Source organism: Triticum aestivum, chromosome 1B (genome assembly GCF_018294505.1).
Source record: "Triticum aestivum cultivar Chinese Spring chromosome 1B, IWGSC CS RefSeq v2.1, whole genome shotgun sequence".
NCBI lineage: Eukaryota > Viridiplantae > Streptophyta > Magnoliopsida > Poales > Poaceae > Triticum > Triticum aestivum.
The window spans coordinates 540,551,904-540,571,696 of record NC_057795.1 but is presented as its reverse complement, the minus strand read 5'-3'; the positions used below and the strand labels follow the sequence as shown (position 1 = coordinate 540,571,696).

Genomic DNA, 19,793 nt, shown 5'->3' with positions numbered 1-19,793 from the left:
GGACGACTGGAATGCAGATTCTGTGGCGGGCTTCTTGGATCGCAGCAAGTCACTCGGATCTGCGTTTTGCTTGTACTCTTCGAACTCGACCGCTGTCACTTGGGAATCGGCAATTTTGGAGCCCTTCTGAAAGCACTCCTCTGCCTTTTTCCTATCTCCGGTGACAGTGATCACACCTTTGGGACCGGGCATCTTCAATTTGAGGTACACGTAACATGGTCGAGCCATGAACCGTGCATAGGCTGGCCTCCCCAAAATGGCATGATATGCACTTTGAAAATCCACGACCTCAAATGTCAACTTTTCTTTGCGGAAATGCTTTGAATCGCCAAATACTACGTCCAAAGCTATCTGGCCGAGAGACTCAGCCTTCTTCCCTGGTATAACTCCATGGAAGCTCATGTTACTCGTGCTCAATCGGGACATCGGAATGCCCATACCTTTCAGCGTGTCTGCATATAACAGATTCAGCCCACTTCCACCGTCCATCAGCACCTTTGTCAGTCGAGTGCCTTCGACAACTGGATCGACCACCAACGCTTGCCTCCCAGGGGTGGCAATATGAGTCGGGTGATCAGATTGGTCGAATGTGATGGGTGTTTGAGACCACTTCAGATAATTTGCCTTCGCTGGGGCAACCATGTTAACCTCTCGGACCGCCTCCGGGCTCCGAGACGTAGGGCTGTTACTTCTTCCGAGAAGGGCCTGAACTCGTACATCCTTTGTGCCTACAACCTCTCCATAGCTAGGACCTTGCCTCTCCATACCTACCCCCCACTCTACTGTCAGGCTTAGAACCACGACAATTACCTCTATAGTGAAGAGTAACATATGTGTAGTAACATGCTAACACTTTATTTATTAAGCTATAAACACATTTTGCCTTGATATGCACGATGTTATTCATACTAAGGCTACTCATAATGAGGAGTATCATATAGTGCATAGTATCATAAAGTAGTATCATAGCTGACCATATTTATTGCCATGCATGACACAAAGTAGTATAGCATTTAACATGATATGATATCTACTAGTATCTATATTACTCTAACCCTCTCTCTTTTTTAATTGTGTGTGTTTGCTAGTCCCAAGTGCATGTTACCGATTATGTTACCCCACTATGGTCGGCCTTAGTAACTAGCTATGTTACCACTTTTCTCTCTTTCTTCATTTATTGATTGCCACATCATCTATTTTATTTAGATATGTGTGATGTTACTATCTATGTTACTTCCACTGTGGGTACTAGTCTAAATCAGTCCTCGGCCCACCATATGCACAGGCTAATTAAAGAGGCACTACATCTAATTAATAATCCAATAATTATGCTAGATTTTCTTAGCATATTGAACGTATAAAGGATAAGCTAGTGCGCCCAACTAGCGGCACCTGCCACGTCTCCTTTTATTCGCCATGAACAGGGTCGCGGAGAGAACGGAAACGCGAGTGAGAGAAGGGAGCGAGCGAAGGGAATCCGCGTGCGCGAGCGAGCGAAGGGAAACGAGCCAGCGTCCCCCTCCCCCTCCTCCCAAACGAGCCCGCGTTCCCCTCCCCTCCTCCCACCTCAGGAACCCTAGCCGCCGCCTCCTCCTCCTCCTCCTCCCTCCCACCGTAGCCGCCTCCCCACTCCCCCCCCCCCCCCCCGCCGCATTCTCGTCCGCCCCGGGTGCGGAGGCGAGCTTCCCGGCGACGGTGGCGCTGGCTCGACGCGGGGGAGCGGCCGATGCGGGGTCGGTTGGATCGAGGCGTGGGAGCGGCGGATGCGGCGGCGGCGGCACGAGAAGTGCAACGGCGGCGGCGTCGACCTATGAAGAGGCGAGAGGAGCGGTGGTGGCGGCGTCGAGCTGCGAAGAGGCGCCGCTCGGGCGCGAGACCACGGAGGCGGGAGCGGCTGCTTCGGGCCCTGATATGAGAGGGTACGAGGCAGGGAAGGACAGCATCGTCGCCGTCACAGGTCTTCCTTCAGTCCCTTTCTTTCCCTCTCCGGTTCATCCTCTTCCCATCCATCGCATTAGGTAAGTTCCATTAGGATCCGGTGCCACCGTGCGCCATGATTTCAGATTGGCCTGCCTGCTACCCCGAATGAATGCGCCACCCAGTCAGCCGAGTGATGGCAGAATATGCTTTTGTAGAACTGCATATCTATTTGTTATGAATCTAGAGTCTCAAAGCCAATAAGTTGCTAAATCATTGACTGGTTGTTTCCATGTTTGTATTATGCGCTTCTCACTCGGCAAGGGGAGCATTAGGCCTCCTATGGTCTGGATTTCTCCAAATGACCAGGCTTTGCGAAAATTGTATACGCATGTCTTACAGCCTAGGTATTCCTCTTCTAGATATACTCTATTGTTTTTGTTCACTTACTTCTAATGAGTATTTAAACTTCTTCAAGCATATTGGACTTTTGAACCTATGTAGCCAGCTCTTTGGAATTTATCTAGACAAGTATTTTTGGTAATGATATGTATTTGCAAGCTTACTTCTCAGTTTTTTCTATTGTTGGGTACATATAGATAATTTCGTTGGGTATCTACAAAGTACATATAGATAATTTTCGACCATTTGTGACTGAAAGATTTTTGCCATAATAAAATTAACTCTGTCGAGCAGTGCTCGTTGTGAAGGAAATGACGGGAAATTGCTGAGCCTTATTGGTTGGAAGAGGAATGCTAATCCTACAAATAGATCTATAATGAATTAGACTTGAGAACAATCACCAAATAATAAACAGTCCCAAATTTGTAGATGTTGTTTGATTCAAATACCGATTTGAGCATTTGGCGCATCTAAAATTCATCAAAAAGGATGCGTGATTTTCTGCCTAATCACTTAGTGTACTGTTTGGTAATCAGGTTATCCTGGACCTCTTTGGGGACAAAATCACCAAGTTTTCTTCTTATTGCACAGCAAGTTAAAAAAAGTCAGTGGCTAATGACTCTTCTTATCTCTCTGTTCACTGATGTGCTTAGCTGCAAAAATTCTAAAAAGATGCGCCTAATGAGGGGGTGGTGGATGTGCGTCCTCTAGGGCCTCGTCGGCCAGAGAAGGAGGGGAGGAGCGGTTGCCGACGAGCGAGGTGGCTCTGTTTGGACCGGCCATGGTGTTGGCTGTTGACTCCCACCGGTCTTGTCTCCCCCAACCCTTCCATGGAGCTCGCTTAGCCACCGGCTAGCACATCTTCTTCTCGCTCACAGCACCAAGGTTGGCAAAATTCTTTCTTTTTCCCATGATGTGATTTCTTTTGCTTGGATGGATGACAACTGGTTGGAGTAGCGGATGTGTGAAGTTTTGCCTGCAATCTAAATTCTGTATTTTATCTAGCTAAATTAAGCAAAAGCTTGTTTTTTACAACGACTGAAGCAAAATCATTCTCTTGCAGGCCATGTGTAGCTTACTTTTTAACTGTTATTGCTGATTGGAGCCATTGCTATTGGCTATTTATACATAAGATGGAAGGTGAATTGAGATTTTTGTGAGGGGGATTGGATTTTATCCAGATGGCTTGCTTCTCGTGATGAGACTGATACTAATGAACTAATGAAGACATGAAGGTTGCATCTTATCCCCATTTCCCTTTCTACATTTGCCATTTAGTCAATTAACATACATTGTACTATTTCCCTTTCTACAGTTGCCATTTAGTTGATTAACATAGATTGTACTATTTTCGGTTAAGCACACTGTGGGTCAATGAATGTGGAATTAGCTACTTTTTATATCCCTAGACCATATATATTACATGCATCAGTACTTGATGCATCTCTGATATGCTTTTGCTTTTTATTGTTACCCTTAATTTCTACTTTTCTATGAACCCAACGTTTAGGTTGCAGGCTCAACTGCATATCTATATTCTCTGTATGAATTTTTTAGCTAGCTTTGAAGCGAATGTGGTGATCAAGGCTCTAATATGTATTCTTTATTTGCATGAATGTTGTGTGCATATAGGTACTTGCAATGGAATCTTTTTCTCATAGACGAGAAGTACTTTGAAAACAGATTTTAAAAATTGATATAATTTTACAAGTGTACAGATAGCTGACAAGGCAACAATGCTATTGTTCAAATGTAGTCGAGCCGGGCTTTTGGTGTTTTTGGTGCTATTGTTCAAATTTTGCTTTCTTAGATTCATTGCAACCAAAAGATTTGGTAATATTTTTTTTCTGGAAACATGGATACACTTGTTGGTGTTGTATACTGGAATCTGGTGTTGTATACATGGATACACAGCTATATTCAAATGGATCATAGGCCCAATAAAACATCATTTTACTTCAAAATCTAATATACGTTTTATTTATTTTCCTGTTGCATATACAGGCAACTCTTCCTGTTGCATCAAAAGTAACTTGCTTCGTACATGCAAACTAATTAGCCATATAGTTAAATTAGCTACGTATTAAGATTCGGTACATCTACTGCTTATTTATGTTGTGTACTATTTGTTGTGTCCAATCTTTATGCGCTTGTTATTTTTATCACACTGTAATCAAACTTCTGTTGTTATAGCAATACGAAATCCTATGCATCAAACTTCTGTTCTTATAGCAATTACAGTTTTGATACCTCTGTTTCTTTATATCATCTTGTTGGGTTTCTGTTTCTCTTCATATAGGATACAAATATGTGATTCTCATGTGGTCCTTTCGCTGGAAATTTGCTAATCTTAGGGGTGCTGCTACAGATGTAAAAGCCGTTTTATCAAAAGAACTAAAGTAGTAGCTAATCCAAGCATTGAAGAATTGACGCAGAGATTACGCTATATTAGCATGAAGTCAGAGCAGCGCGTGAAGACTACATAAGATAGTTTCTGGTGACCTTCAGTCTATATGTCCTAACAAACAACAGCCACCTTTTATTTCGGTATCAATCGATCCAGTATCTTTCCCTTTTTGGCGTTGCTCTGAGCAAGATATGTATAGCCTTTAGATTTCCATTCATGTATGATACTACATGTACACTTTAGACCTCATTCTTGTCTCTGCGGTCTAAAGAATGTTCTATATATGTAATTAACTGCCCTTCTACTAATATATTCAGAAGACTATTTATGTATGTTTACACTGGTTAGAGAAAATCATCACACTGCCAGCAGCAGTTTTTTATTTCCATTTGTTTCAGTAAGATCTTCCGACCAACTCATCTGTCTTTAAATATTTTTATGTGTACTCTTTCAATACTTGGCTTGCTTTTGCCCTTTGCGCCATTGGCGCAACGGGTCATCTAGTACTACAAACACAGAGAAAGAGTTTTCTGTGGCCAATGACAAATATTTTGAGAGGAGGGCTCAAGAAGGATATATTATTCCACTAAAAGACACCAATCAGAGTTTTCTATGTTATATTTGACCTGGTCGAGATGTGGATGTTGATCGGCTAATTTGATTATCCTACATCCCCGCAAAAAAAAAAAAGGATTATTCTACAAACACCTCTACATCTCGAGCTGGATTTGCTGAATTAGACATATATTCTATTTTTAAGATTTTTAATGTCACTGATGACCTCGTTCTATTCTGTGGGAGAACGACCTTTACAAGAGTACAAGATTTACGTTTGCAGTACTAAATTTTTTCGTTGTTCAAAAAGTAGAGTACGAAAAAAGCCATTAATAGTATCCCTCTCATCCATATTAATCGTCACTGATTTAGTAACCTTATATTAAATCGAGACAATTAATATGGATTAGAGGGAATAGTATTTTTATCAAAAAAGAATTAATACTCCCTCCATTTTTGTATCCAGTGCCACTGTGAAAATATATATTTTGTAGCTATACAAGATCAAAAATAGTAACCGAGGCAAAAATTAAAAATGTTGTCTCATACTTGCAACCCATAGTTTAACTATTTGAGTGCATGCAATGGATTATAACGACACTATCAACTACTTCTTCCCTCACGCCCACTCAATTTTCTCCAATTTGCATGTGTCCTATTAACTAGCTCGGTAAATCAGAATACAAGCTGGCTTGCAAAGCAGACATTAATTTTTACATTGGTACCTTAATTTGAGTTTTGGCATTGTATATGGAAATAGAGGGGGTATTTATGATAGAGGCAATGGTGTCATGGTCTTCCAATGAGGGGTAACTATCGTTTTGGGTGGAGTAAACTTTGACGATCTGATATGAACTTGCAAGGACTTCGCGCCTTAGCAACCTCTAAACCAACTCCTGAAGATTATTGACCACACTAGAGCATAATCAACCTCACAACAAAGGTCTAATTCGAACAAGCAGACAAAGAACAAGTAAGAACTAAGATTTGCAATATGGACATCGACCTGGTTGTTGGACATAAACAAAGTACGCAAGTTGCACCGATGGCAAACTTTTATCTAAACAAACCCCAAATCTAAATGACGCCTTGCAGGTTGTATTTATAGGGAAATGGAGGAGAATTTTGTCCACTCTTCACAAGATGGGACTAAATTTCATCCTAAGTTGTTTTCCCCGCCATCATTCCACGGGTCCATCTTCAGAGCAGATATTAAGGCTTCTACCTTATCAGGCCACTCTGCCATCGACGCCACCATGACGCCAGACAGTGTCCTCCTCATGCGCGAGTCCATCTTCAAGCATCGGACGCCAAGTCTCCACTGCACCACCCTGCCGAGATCGGCCGCCATCAATGTTTAAGATGAAGCACCACTCACCAAAGAAACCAACCACTGTTCCCTCGAGTCCATGTACACCTCCAAGAATGACGCCCCCAAGGGGGAAACGACACAAGAGCGCCGCCGTCATCCGATCTACTGATCTAGGGTTTCCCCCGGAGGTAGCAGATAGCTGCCTTGAACTTCTCCTTGGTGATGCCTTCAAGAAGGAAATGCCGCATAACAGCGCCGTCACCGCCGGCCTTGGCCAGGTTTTCACCCAGATCTGAACAGAGGACCTCCATCAAGCAACTTGTACACGAACCACCGCCATCGATGCCGGGGACTGGATGGAGAATCCAGGCCGCCGTCGCCTGACCGGCTATGGCACCACCATGGTGCCTAGTCCGGCACGTCAGGCCCACCATGCCCTCCTGTAGACGCTCACCAGATCCACCGGCCTGCCGGGGATTAAAGTTATATGTACGGTTTATTGTCACTTTACCCGTCTGCATGCAGGATCTTACCTCAATTTTGATGTCATTGGATACTGTTTAGGTGAAACCCATATGTTCGAAGCAAGATTTCAGATTAGTGTTGCAAACGAAAAAAAAACGAGCCACTCCTGCCCAGGGTGACTCGGGGGTGACCTTGCCAACCAGCCGCTTTCTCACCTCTACCCCCAACGGCTGACAGCAGCGGTGGTGCTTTCTCCTGTGGCGCGCTTCCAGGTCATGAGCGGTGGCTCTTGCAGCGCGTGCTTTAGCGGCATCTCAGAGGTCGGCTTGCATGACGAGGCACCTAGGCATAGCATGGTGGCGGGTCTTCGGGGCTGTGACGGGTTCGGACGGGCTCACTGGGTGGTGGTGCGCTCATGCCTCGCGGGTGGTGGGTAGATGGTCGTTGTAGTGCTTGGAGGCGACGCGGCAGGTGGTGGCGGTGGATCCATGACATACGCGCCCGAATTTTCTTCCTGTCAGCGACGGTCTCTTTGGTTGGCTCGGGTTGGACAGATTTGGCTCGTCTGCCCATATTTGTCTAGGCTGACATGACCTTTCCTTTTATGTTGGTGGGTGTCTCCGTCAAGCGCCTATGACTCAAGATCTCCTGGTTCGAAGGACTACCACCGGGGAGGAATCATTTCCGTAGACTAGCCATCGCGGATGATGCAGCAACATCTGCGGGTGCCGCTAACCTCCTTGGAGGGTATCATCACAGTGGTGTTCCGGTCGAGCTCTGGGGAAACCTAAGGTTTAGCTTGCCGGATTGGATAGTGGCGGCGTGCAGCGGCATCTACGTCCTTGGAGGCACTATTTTTGAGCTCAGATCTACCAGGGTGATCTCGGAGGCGTAGGGGCGTTGGACCACCACGTAGACTCATCTGGAAGGGCCGTTTGCTTAAAGGGAAATGCTTGATCTTGTCTTTCAGATTGGACGATGGTGGTGTCTAGAGCCACAACCTCCTGGTGGCATTGTTTTTGGAGCAAGTGCTGGCTAAATGGGGTCCACGGGTGGAGTGGCGTTGTTTCTACCATGTCGATGACCATGGGTCTCGGTGGGATGGCACAACGGAGTCTCAACGGCGGATGCGTTATGATGGATGAGCGCGGGGCGGTGACACTGTTTGACGCCATGGCAGCGTCAAAGACTGGCCTGGCATGGACGATGCAAATGTGTACCAAGAAGATGGGTCGATGGTTCGATGGTTGTGGTGGATTTTGGAGCGTCTGCAAATGGTACACATTTAGGGTCTTCCTATACTTGATGTGAGCTCCCTGTATGCTTTGCGGGCGGCTCGGTGATGCTCCCAGATCTAGCTGGTGGGGCATTATGATGGCATTCCCTATCATCGAGTTTGCAGGTGTGGCATGGTGTCTTCGGGTGTTGTGATGGTACATTAATTATAACATCCCTACCACTGTTACACTCATAGCCTCTGCCGTTACACGGATTGGAACAATTACTAGAGCACGCTCATGTCAACTAAATATCAGGCATTTTCGTTTCTTGAAAATATTTCTGATGTTCATGGGAATATGATGCTGTCTAAATCAAATATGTTTGTATTAATTAGGAATGAAAGGCCTATCATGGACAAGAGGGATGGGCATTGGAGCATGATCAAGCTTGGAGAACAAGGCAAGCGCACAGGGGGTGACAAGGGCGTTCCAGGTGAAGATTCCACAACTTTGAGGCCGTCGTCATGACGTGAGAAGGCACCGAAGAAATATACAAAGATCATACTTCAGATTTTCGTATGTAGACATATATAGGTACGCCACCTCATTTTTAGAGTCTGTATTGATAGTGCGACGACACATGTGAGTGCGTCAGACCTGTTTGTGTGCCCCAGACCCGGTATGTGGCTCGACTGAGGCTTCCGGTTTTTGATGATAGACTTAGGTGAGTGGTCTGGGTATTTGGCCCAGCTAGCACTCCTTCATCATATGGATATGAGTAGTGTCATATGTTGCCAAGATGACGGATTCAGGCATATTATTGTAATACTTTGTAAGGTCCTCAAGAATAATCAATAAAGTGGCCGCATGCATCTTTCAGATGCAGAGGCCGGGGGTCATCCCCTTTTCTAAAAAAACAGATAACTTTAATTGGATTTAGGTTTTTTAACTCTAGTGTTCTCTTTTGGTCATTGCCTTTCACCTAGCTACTCATTCTCCAATACACGTTCAATTACACATCAAGCTAGGCATTACTTGAGGTTCACACAGATTAGGCATTTCTCTTTTGCACCAAAACACGCAATAATTAGACACTATTTTAATTGGTAAATACAACTGTATTTCTTTTATATATGTACAGACACTTCACAACTCATGTCTCTCAGCTAGGCCATTTCCTCCAATTAAGAATCCAACACCTAATCCAAATCCACAGAGTTCACTCACGTCCGCCTCCTGAAGAAGAGTAGACTAGAGCAATATCCCCTCACCTCATGGCGATGCGGCCCAAGTCCGAGATGTCCCCGCCGCCCTCCGACCAGCGGGACGCTGTCATCGAGGAGCTGAGAAAGGGCGCCCAGCTGGCTGACTGCCTCCGGCAACAGCTGGAGCTCATCCCGGAGCTCGGTCGCCGCAGCGCCGCGCTGGCCAACGTGAGCAACATCTCCACGGCCCTAGTGTCGTCCGCCTCTATGCTGGAGTCCAACAGAGAGCAGTACAGCTGCTCTTCCTCCGACCCCGGGGCGGCGGCCTATGCTGCCGGCGCCTCTGGTAGTGGCGGTGGCACTGGGGCACGAAATGGAGCCATTGCCCGCACCAGGAAGGCAAAGCACCGGCGAGGCACCCATGGCGAGGAGCTTCCAATGTGAGCGACTTTGTGTTTGCTTCAAGGAATACTACTGTAGCATATGCGTATCTGTGGGGATCTGTGGTAGGGAGGAATCGTTACTGGCAGATCCATGTTACTACACACTTATGTCTGGTTTTCAGTGAGGATCTAACCCCATTACCCCATGCCTGCAGTGTTGCTAGTCCGGCTGTTCTTTTTTCTTTTTTCTTTCTTTTTTTGCTGGTCCATTTGTTCTTTAACTTCCTGCTTCATATCATCTTTAACCCTGTGCAAAAAACGGAAATAATGCATGGATTGGTTTGGCATCCCTGGTATTCTAGATCTAACGTTCAAAGCGATATAAAGGAAAGAGATGGTAATACAAGGAATAGAAGGAAAGAAATGTTAATTTGTCGGTAGATCTTGCTATTCCGGTTCATCGGTTCAGGCATGGAGCTGTAGCATATGTTTGTTTCTTTGCATACCGTGATTTATATTTCATGGTTAGCTTAGCTAGAGAGGTGTGCAGTAAAGCTGAGTTCAGTTAATTTTATTTCTTCAGCAGGGAGGTACTAACTGAAACACCAGAAAATGATGGGTTCCACTGGAGAAAATATGGCGAGAAGAAGATCCTGAATGCTGTTTTCCCAAGGTACGATTCTTTAATTTGACGGAGTTTCATCACTGAAGGCTCAAGAAGCTCTCTCTAATTATCCATTAATTTGGCATTAGCTTATGGATATGTAATACTTGCATTTTCTCTTTTCGCAAAAAAATAATACTTGCATTTTCTCCTATGGATTAAACAGAGAAAAAGCAAACAGATTTTCGAAGAAAAAAAGTGTAAACAGTACCTTTGTCGTTAGCAGTACACCTTTGCCTATTGGTCTCGTTGTAGCTTCTCACTACTTTTCCATCTTTTACATAGCGGACTCTCAACTAATTTTGGGTTGCATGCATCGTTGAATCTAGAATCCAGGGGAGTTATATCTTTCATTATCTAAAAAGGCTTTACATAAAGCAAGAATCATAGTACTTCGATTGTGAATTATATTTAATTATGGTTACTAGAATGAAAACACCAAAGTACTTTGATGCTAAATTAAGCAGTATGTGGCTTGGCATGGATACTCACCTCACATTAATTAGGACAACTCTAACCGATCCCCTAAAATAGAGGAGTAAAACAGCGGAGTAAACCTTAGTTAAGTAAATTTACTCCACTAAGTTTCAGCCGTTTCTAGCCGATGCCCTAAACTTAGTGGAGAAAAAGAAATTCATGTGCATCACATATTCGACCATTAAAAATAATTTCCTTACTTTTTTATTTCATTCAATGACATTGGAGTACATAATTCACCAACTCTTTGCCATGAGAGTAAGACCAAAGAAAACAAGAACCACAATTAGATATTTTATAAGATATCCAATTTCCCTAACTGCTCCCACTAGTTGAATTAATATCTTCTCTTTGTCTTCATTGTTGATCTGCGGATTCTTGAATTTCAACACTTCTTTCTTCTTTGATTCTAAAGTAGACGTTGCTTCGCATCTAATCTCATCTCTAGTCTCACATGTAGCCTTAATTTTAGCAACGAGTACACGAACATCTATCAATTTTCGTGCTATCAATAGATCGATGTATTCTTCTTTCCAATACCAAAACTTGCCCCCATCCTACACACATATATGACCAAACAAGCACATAGATGAGCTACGGAATTGCATCGAATCCGGTGAACAACCGAATCAAAACAAGCACATACCCCATCATTTGTGCACTTGAAGAACACTCATCCGGGGTGTTGCCGCATGGTAGAAACTCGGCGCACCACCTTCTGCATGAAGGTCGCACTGTATGACCGGCATCGGCGAGCCGCTGCGCCAGCGCCGAGCCCAGCCGATGGCCGGGCATGTATTTGCCCGCATACCTCCGACGAGAGAGATTTGAGTGGCTACAGGAGGAATAGGTACCTGCATGCAGCCCGGAGGCATCGCCGTGGCTATGTGGTCTGTTTCCCGGCCAATCCATGGCAAGGCGCAGATGCCGCCGGCCGGAATCGCTAAATCCGGCGGCGGCGACAACCGCAAATCCACCGGTTTGTCGCCAGCCACGGGACGAGGCGGCGCAAATCCAAGCGGTAGGGGATAGTAGCAGAGCTTAGTTACTGAGCGTCCCCGGTGGGCGGGCGGGCGCCGGCGGGGGGCTGGGAGGGAAGGTAGTGGAGGAGAGGTGCTGCTTTTACTCAGCCGCCGCGTAGTAGAGTAAACATAAGGAGATTTTTAGGGAGATGAGTAAAATTTTACTCCCTTACGGCGGATAAGGGATCGGCCGGGTCCCGGTTAGAGGAGTAAACCGCATTTTTACTCCCCTCCTCTAACTGGTTATAAGGGATCGATTAGAAATGCCCTTAGTTGCTCCAAAGTATTAGGGTTTGCATGGGGCACATTTGCGGCATATCACATATATGAACCTTCCATGCGTCTTCATTTTATAGTCCTTGATCGTAAGAAAGCCGAGAAGACGCATCTTGTGGAGAGCATCTTAGGATTCTAATCTTTTTCAATCAAAGTTGAAGCACGTAAATGGATTAGTATGTGTATGTGATAGCACTATATTTGAGCTTACACTGTTAGTGGAAAATTTATATTATGTATATATTCTTTTCTTTGCATGTGTGTGGAGCATAAAACCATTCTCCTGGCTGTACACAGGTCATCATGCACATGTTTAAGCTTGTTTATCTGCATATATTTGAATGGCGTAAAAAGGTTCGCGTGAATACGAATATCAATCATTGAGTTTTATGATGAAGATTGCTTATGGAATAAACCACTTCGCTTATCATCATACAAACTCCAGGGGACTAGTATATGCCAATGGAGGTGATCTACTCAGAAGTATATATGATATTTTTTTATTTTGTGGGAAAACATGAAATTTTACCAGAACATATTTTAATTTGTTACTCACTTAGGTTGACGTTAGCATTGTGTCATATCAACAAGGTTAAGATCTTGCATATTTCTAAACTTAAAAGTGTGTGCTCTTTGCGATCCGTGTGATATATATACAGGAAACTCTGTGGAATTTAACAGAACTTGTTATGTGTTTTCTCAAAAAACGTAATCCATTTTGTTCAAGCAAAAGCAAAGAACGTAAAAAAGTGTTATATGTGATCATACACTTGGTTAATTATTCGCAGGTCATACTACAGATGCGGATACAGCGACGAGCACAGGTGCCCGGCAAAGAAACTTGTGCAGCAGCAAAACAATAGCGACCCTCCTGTGTTCATGGTCACCATGATCAACGACCACACATGCAGTAGTTTGTTCCCCGCTGATGATCAACCACACAGCAGCTCAAACAGTGCTACTGCTAACTCACAAGTGCTCGACTTCACCAAAGCATCGCCCTCTTCAGCTGCTGGTGTATGGAGGTTGAAGAAAGAGGAAGATGCAGGAATGTCAGTGACCGTGCCTAGCTACACGCATGATGAGCTGGCTTCTTATTCCTCCTTGCCGTTGCTCTCACCGAAGGAGTGGGAGATGGAGATGGAGATGAAGTCACTTTTTAGTCATCACTCGGGAGGTGGTACTTAGCTAGCTAGTTATTCTGTGAAACTTATTGCTTTTCGCTAGCTAGATCACTTTGTTGCGTCCAAATAACTACCTGAACCTGAATAATTGCATGGATGCGCGTGAGGGTTTATGTACGCTCGACTGTTATAGTGTTAGTAGTATGACAGCACAAGTACAAGAGATGTTTTCTGAGATGTATAACAGACTTGCGCTTGATAACCTTTGGAGTGCAACAGGCCTCCGGCCATATGGTTAGTTGCCTAGTTGCCTATCTTCTCATGCTAAATGTAATTATAATTAATTAGCTTTTCATGTTGTGTTCCTCCAGTCATCTATGTGGAATATTAGCTAGAAGCTGACCCCTTTATTCTGAAGGAACACAAATGTATGAGAAGGGTACAAAGAGCAGCACTAGCAGGACCGTCATCCCGGCGCAGCCGGCATAATGACCGCTATCATGGAGAGTTTGGTCGCTTCCCCTCCCTTGCAGTAGCGCTGCCTTTGGCCGCTTTTGGCCGTCCCCAGCCTCTGCCGATGACGGCATGGATGGCGCCTCGACAAACGCATCTGATTTCATTGGTTTGGAGTCTGAACCCACGACTTGTGGGCCTCCTATGCCTCCGATGGTCGGCCGGCGTCGCCTAGGCCTGCACCTAATTGAAAGTGCATCTAATCCTCTTGGTGGGTTTTGGTAATTAATGTCTTGTATCAAGCGTATGTTAGGGAAGTTCCTTGTGGGTGAAACAACGGAAACTAAAGGTGAGCCCCCCCCCCCCCCCCCCCCCCCCCCGCCCCGGCCCACTCACACACACACAAATTACCATGAAGACAAGTGTTGGCCAAATCTAGGATTCTTCATTTTCATTTTATTGATCCAAGATCACATTGAGTCCATAGGCATGCCAATATATACTATCAAAAGGGAATGAGGAAGTTATGATGAGTTTTTCTCTATATGTGTTTGAAGATCAAACTCTAAATTTCCTCAAAAGCCTTTAACTCCTCAACTATATCTACCTAACTTTCAAACGTTCGGAGCTACCATGCTCTTCTAGTTAGAACCACGAGTAGTTCATCCAGATATAGAAGTTACAAACCCTGGCATTTTGGAGCTACCAACCATTCCACTCGGAACAACTAACGTTGTTGTCCACTCAGAATTTCCTAACACCCCTCGCTCAAAATTTCTGAAGAGGCTACGGAGAGTGTGCCACTGCCAAGGTATTTGCCTCGAAGCCTCCAAAGGCTATCCATTCGGACTGACCGAGCTATCTGAAAGTTCCCATTTTTTGTGCAGGTCGGAGTCTCCGAGAGCTTCTGAGCTGTTTTAAAAAGTTATAATGGTCAAATTCCTTGTCCGGCCTATTTATATCCCGATCTATCCCACATGTTCAATCAAAGTAAACTCCACTCATATCCTATTGTTGTGAGCGAGAACTCCACTTCTTGTGCGGATTTCAAGGGCTTTCTACTCCAACCATCAAGCCACCTCTTTGAGATCTAATCTTCCTATTTGCTTTACACAGCTACTTCTCTGATCCAAAGGCCAAATCTTAGGAGAGTTTAAATGTTGAGGAGATTATCATTTAGAACATTGTATTCATCACCAAGCAACCTCATCTTATTACTTTTGGAGGGTGTGCACCTCCTAGATCGGCTACGTGCTTGGGAGTCATCAAGCTTGTGAAGAAATAAAGTTTGTATGAGCCCAGAGATCACCCACTTCATGAAGATCTTGTTGGGGAACGTTGCAGAAAATAAAAAAATTCTACGCTTCACCAAGATCAATCTATGGAGTCATCTAGCAACGAGAGAGAGGATTGCATCTACATACCCTTGTAGATCGCGCACGGAAGCATTCAAGAGAACGGGGTTGAGGGAGTCGTACTCGTCGTGATCCAAATCACCGATGATCCTAGTGCCGAACGGACGGCACCTCCGCGTTCAACACACGTACGGTTGGGGAAGATGTATCCTCCTTCTTGATCCGGCAAGGGGAAGGGAGAGGTTGATGGAGATCCAGCAGCACAACGGCGTGGTGGTGGAAGTAGCAGCGATCTCGCACTAGTGCAGAACCGGCCTTTAGTGCCGGTTCGTAACGGCCTTTACTGCCGGTTTGCCAACCGGCACTAAAGAGTGGGGACTAAAGCCCCCCCCCCCTTTAGTACCGGTTCGTCACAAACCGGCGCTAAAGTGCCACCACGTGGCACGAGCCAGGCCCGGGTGCGCGTAGGGCATTAGTACCGGTTGGTAACACCAACCGGTACTAAATATTTGGGGGGGGGGGGTTGATTTATTTTCCATTCAATTTTTTTTGTTTGCTGGTATTTCACGATACTACAAATTGTACACGTTATGCATATATATAAATAGATTTTCTCGTACGTAGAACCGCATATATATATATATATATATATATATATATATATATATATATATATCATCGAATGTCTCACAAACCAACACCATTAATTATTCACACATACACATGTATATACATATACAATTTCTCCTACATATGTTGCCTTTGGTGCCTCCGGAGCACGATGACAAGTGGTTCATGGGGGCGGTAGCGGGTAATAGTATTCTCCTTTGGGATCTATGACCTGGTCGAGCAAAAATCCGGCTATTTCCTCTTGAAGTGCTAGTATGCGGTCCGATGGTAGGAGCTTATCCCGCACCTCTCTGAACTGTTAAGAAGGAGATCAATATGCATGTGTGTTAGTTGTGTGACTAGATATCGATAATGGTGTGAATAGTGTTCTGACAAACGTACCCAGTCCTGTCTATCAGATCTGCTCCTTTCGCACGTCATCATGCGAATGTTCTCGCAAACGTAGAATGCACACAGATTATTCCCCGGCGCCTGCTTCAGGGCCTTTACGAGAATGGAATTGAATCAGATAATGATTAATCAAGCATGATAATTAATTAATGATATTGAAACAAGAATTAAAGAGATGGTAGCTAGCTAGTACTACTTAATTACTTACCTTGGGTCGATGCCAAAACAACTTTTTTGCCCACTTGCCTGGAGTCACCTTGATGAACTTTGCCCATGCCCTGCCCGCCGGCAAAGAAAATTAATAAAGGGGTTATTAAATAGTTCATATCAGGAAATGACGAACTAATAATTAATAGGCCGAGATATAGTTAATAATGATTGAAATTACCTGTTGACTATCCCCTTCACGATGGTGTAGTCTTTATCTTCTTTAGTTAGTGAGTCCAGTAATTCAACTTTTCCTTCCTCAACTTTAATGTCTAACAAGACCCAGTGCCAACTGCATACGCACACGTTTGCATGTCTTAATTAAGCGGGCATGTGCATAAAATTAATCAACTACCGTAAACCGTATACACTTAATTATTAACATCTAGCTAGCTAGTAAGCAAAAAACAGAATTTGTAGTACAAGACAGTGTGACTCACGGGAAGTTGTAAGGAAGTAGTATATCTTCATTGCTATTGAGGCGCTTCAAGAACTCTAGCATGCTTTCCTCTACAGCATCTTGACAACATTCAATCTGCCATATGTCCTCATTAATGGTATTTGGGTCAATGAACCCAACGCCATAGCGTCCAGCTTTTTTCATTTCATACATCTTCATCCTGCATATAATACCACAGAAAAAGAATATAGTGAGGATAATTACATGTAATGATTGCTCAAAATTATCACTACATAACTAGCTTGAGACTTAAATTACAGAAAGAAATCACTTACAGACAATAGCAACTGACGATAGACTTGTCGAGTGCGTCTTGATTGTATAACTGAAATAGTTCTGGATACTCAATGGCCAGAGCTTTCTCATGGTAATAATGCTCATGCTTGACATTCACCATGAGGGACTCTCGATTGGAAATCTTGGTAATGTTCATGTACCATTGATGCAATTGATACATTCTCGTTGGGAGGTCCTTGACCTTGTCTGGATGGACCAAAGGTTGGCCCCGGACATATTTCCATGCTATTTCCGATTCTCTAAGCGTAGGCATGGGCTCGATTTCGAGGAGTTGTCCAACAGAGATATTGAGCATTTGAGCCTGCATTATATGATCCTCCGTTATTACCACATCGCCATGCTGGGGAACGCTAACGGTTTGCCCACAATAATATTTGGCGCGCGTACTACTCCTCTCGTGTGTTCTTGGCACAACAAGTGGGGGGATCGCTTGCGCCGCCTGTTCTCCCAACTGGGGAACGGTTTTCCTGCATTTTTTGCTAGCTGCTTGTTGGCTCGAGCTCGAGCTCGCTTCTTTCTTTATCCGTTGTCGATGTAGTTTCCTGATTTGGCGCTCATAGTCCGAGTCAACAGGCTTGGGAGCTGGTTCTCTAGCCATACGAATGAAGTGGTCAATTACTTTCTCAGGCACTTTCTCCTTTGGCGGCGGTGCCGGTTTCGGTCCAAAATGGGCGTCCACTTGGGCTTGCACTATGGCTGCGTTTTGCTCCTTAGTCATGTCGTAAGGCCTCTGAGGAAGAGGAGCGAGGCTTGGACCATATTTATATCGCTTGTCTCCGCCTGTACTTCCTGAACTACCTCGACTCGTACCGCTACGCACCAAAGCTGTGGCATGTCTCTTCTTCGATTGCTGAGACGGTGGAGACGGCTGACGTGGAGTTGGACCAGGAGAAGTGGCCTGACGATGTGCCGGACTTGAAGCAGGAGGTGTGGCCTGACAGGGTGCCGGACTTGAAACCGGAGAAGTGGCATGACGCTGTGCCGGACTTGAAACCGGAGGAGTCAGCTCACGCGTTCGGGGACTTGGAGGAGGTGGCGGACTTCGAGGAGGACTCGTCTCACGCGTTCGTGGACTTGGAGGAGCGGGAGTTTGCTGACTCAGTGGTGGACTTCGAGGAGGAGTCGGCAGACGACGCGGTGTCGATGGACTTCGAAAGAGGATACAATCCTTTCTCCATAGGATGATACGATGTATGGCCTCTCCCAGTGTGCGCTTGTCTTCACCTCCAGGAATGTCAAGCGTTAGCCCCAAATATGGATCCACCACTTCATCAACCATGACACGAGCATAGCCCTCTGGAATCGGGATGCAATGGTAGGTTGCTACGGGGGTAACTGGAAAAGCAATGCCGTCCGCCACCTTCATGGATATGTTCTTCATTTTGGAGTGTAGCTCACAGTTAGTGTTCTCTATGATGTCATCCATAGGGTATATGTATCCAGCAGTGTGTCGCCCGGGGCAGAATCAACGCTGCTTCTCGGCATGGATGGGACGGTGCTATCCAATGCTGGACGATCATCCGCTTCCTGCTGCCGCTACTGAGACCCCCTTTCCTGGCTAAGTGAGTCGATCTGCTGCTGCTGCTGCTGGAATTTGAGTGCCAGGTCCGCGTGCCTTGCTTCTAGGCCTTCAAGGCGTTCTGCGTCCTGCTTCCTCTGCTCCTCCTCCAGCTTCCTTTTCTTCTCCTCCTCCATCTTCCTTCTTGCACGGGTCTTGTAGTCCTCGTTCCATTCTGAAAAGCCCTCATACCAGGGAATAACGCCCTTGCCTCGTGTTCTTTGCGGGTGTTCAGGATTTCCCAGGGCGCGCGTAAGCTCGTCGTTCTCTCTTTTGGGCGTGAACACCCCCCTTCGAGCTTCTTCTATTGCGTCAATTATCTTTTGTTCGGCTCCTTTTAGATTTGCCTTCCGCGAAACTTCACATGTCTTCGGATCCAACGCCCCCCCATGCGCATAGAACCAAGTTCTGCACCTGGGGGGCCAGTTCCTGGGGGCCAGTTCCTAGTAACCGGAGTGACCCCTGCATCCTCCATCTCTTGCTCATACTTATCCCACTTAGGCAATCCCACCACGTAGCCACCTGGACCCAGCCTATGGAACTGCATCTTTCTTGCGGCATTTGCCTTGTTTTTCATCGACCGTTCCTTAGATAATTCTGAATCCTTGAAGGTCACGAAATCGTCTCAGTGTTCTCTTTGCTTCTCCAGTGTTCCCTTGAAATCTTGAGTCTTCCTTTCATTAGCGAGGTAGTTGACCCATACAGTTTTCTTGTGGGTGTTGAATGCAATTGCCATCTTCTTAAGAGCAGCGGCCTTGACTTTCTCCACATCTGCTTCAGTGAAATGATCTGGTAGGGTGAAATGTTCCATCAGAGATTTCACCAGGTCTTTTTTGGCTCTGTCGTCGACCCAAGTAACACCTGGACATTTAGTCTTTGGCTCTTTCCATTCTTGAATGGAGATCGGGAGTTTGTCCTTCACAAGAACTCCGCACCGACGAGTCCACTTGTCCGCAACGTTCTTAGGCGTGAGGGGTTCGCCATTAAGTTTGGTGGATTCAATGTGGTACTTTA

The 19,793-nt window shown here is 45.2% G+C and overlaps 2 protein-coding genes across 12 annotated transcripts; both read left to right on the top strand.

Moving 5' to 3' along the window:
• Positions 1 to 1,401: 1,401 nt before the first annotated feature.
• On the top strand, positions 1,402 to 5,114 carry LOC123137011 (homeobox protein Nkx-2.3). 11 transcript variants are annotated; one of them, XM_044556554.1, is made up of 4 exons: positions 1,402 to 1,957; positions 2,856 to 2,923; positions 3,031 to 3,204; positions 3,383 to 5,114. In XM_044556554.1, the coding sequence occupies exons 1-3, from the start codon at positions 1,417 to 1,419 to the stop codon at positions 3,115 to 3,117; spliced, it is 696 nt and encodes a 231-aa protein (XP_044412489.1). In that variant the 5' UTR covers positions 1,402 to 1,416; the 3' UTR covers positions 3,118 to 3,204; positions 3,383 to 5,114. The 11 variants fall into 11 exon arrangements, 1 of the variants encoding a protein (XP_044412489.1); XR_006467654.1 differs by adding an exon at positions 2,242 to 2,324 and having other exon boundaries at positions 1,631 to 1,957; positions 2,856 to 3,204; XR_006467657.1 differs by having other exon boundaries at positions 1,632 to 2,324.
• A 3,825-nt stretch (positions 5,115 to 8,939) lies between these two features.
• Positions 8,940 to 13,741, top strand: LOC123137008 (WRKY transcription factor 55). Its single transcript, XM_044556545.1, has 3 exons — positions 8,940 to 9,923; positions 10,450 to 10,539; positions 13,094 to 13,741. The coding sequence occupies exons 1-3, from the start codon at positions 9,553 to 9,555 to the stop codon at positions 13,491 to 13,493; spliced, it is 861 nt and encodes a 286-aa protein (XP_044412480.1). The 5' UTR covers positions 8,940 to 9,552; the 3' UTR covers positions 13,494 to 13,741.
• Positions 13,742 to 19,793: the final 6,052 nt, after the last annotated feature.

Bases quoted from the DNA above. Each gene is read 5' to 3' on its own strand.
- LOC123137011 (XM_044556554.1), top strand. From the start codon at position 1,417: ATGAACAGGGTCGCGGAGAGAACGGAAACGCGAGTGAGAGAAGGGAGC. The intron at 1,958-2,855 runs GTCTTCCTTCAG...TTTGGTAATCAG, and splicing joins CAGCATCGTCGCCGTCACAG to GTTATCCTGGACCTCTTTGG. The intron at 2,924-3,030 runs GTCAGTGGCTAA...TGCGTCCTCTAG, and splicing joins TGCACAGCAAGTTAAAAAAA to GGCCTCGTCGGCCAGAGAAG.
- LOC123137008 (XM_044556545.1), top strand. From the start codon at position 9,553: ATGGCGATGCGGCCCAAGTCCGAGATGTCCCCGCCGCCCTCCGACCAG. The intron at 9,924-10,449 runs GTGAGCGACTTT...TTATTTCTTCAG, and splicing joins CATGGCGAGGAGCTTCCAAT to CAGGGAGGTACTAACTGAAA. The intron at 10,540-13,093 runs GTACGATTCTTT...AATTATTCGCAG, and splicing joins CTGAATGCTGTTTTCCCAAG to GTCATACTACAGATGCGGAT.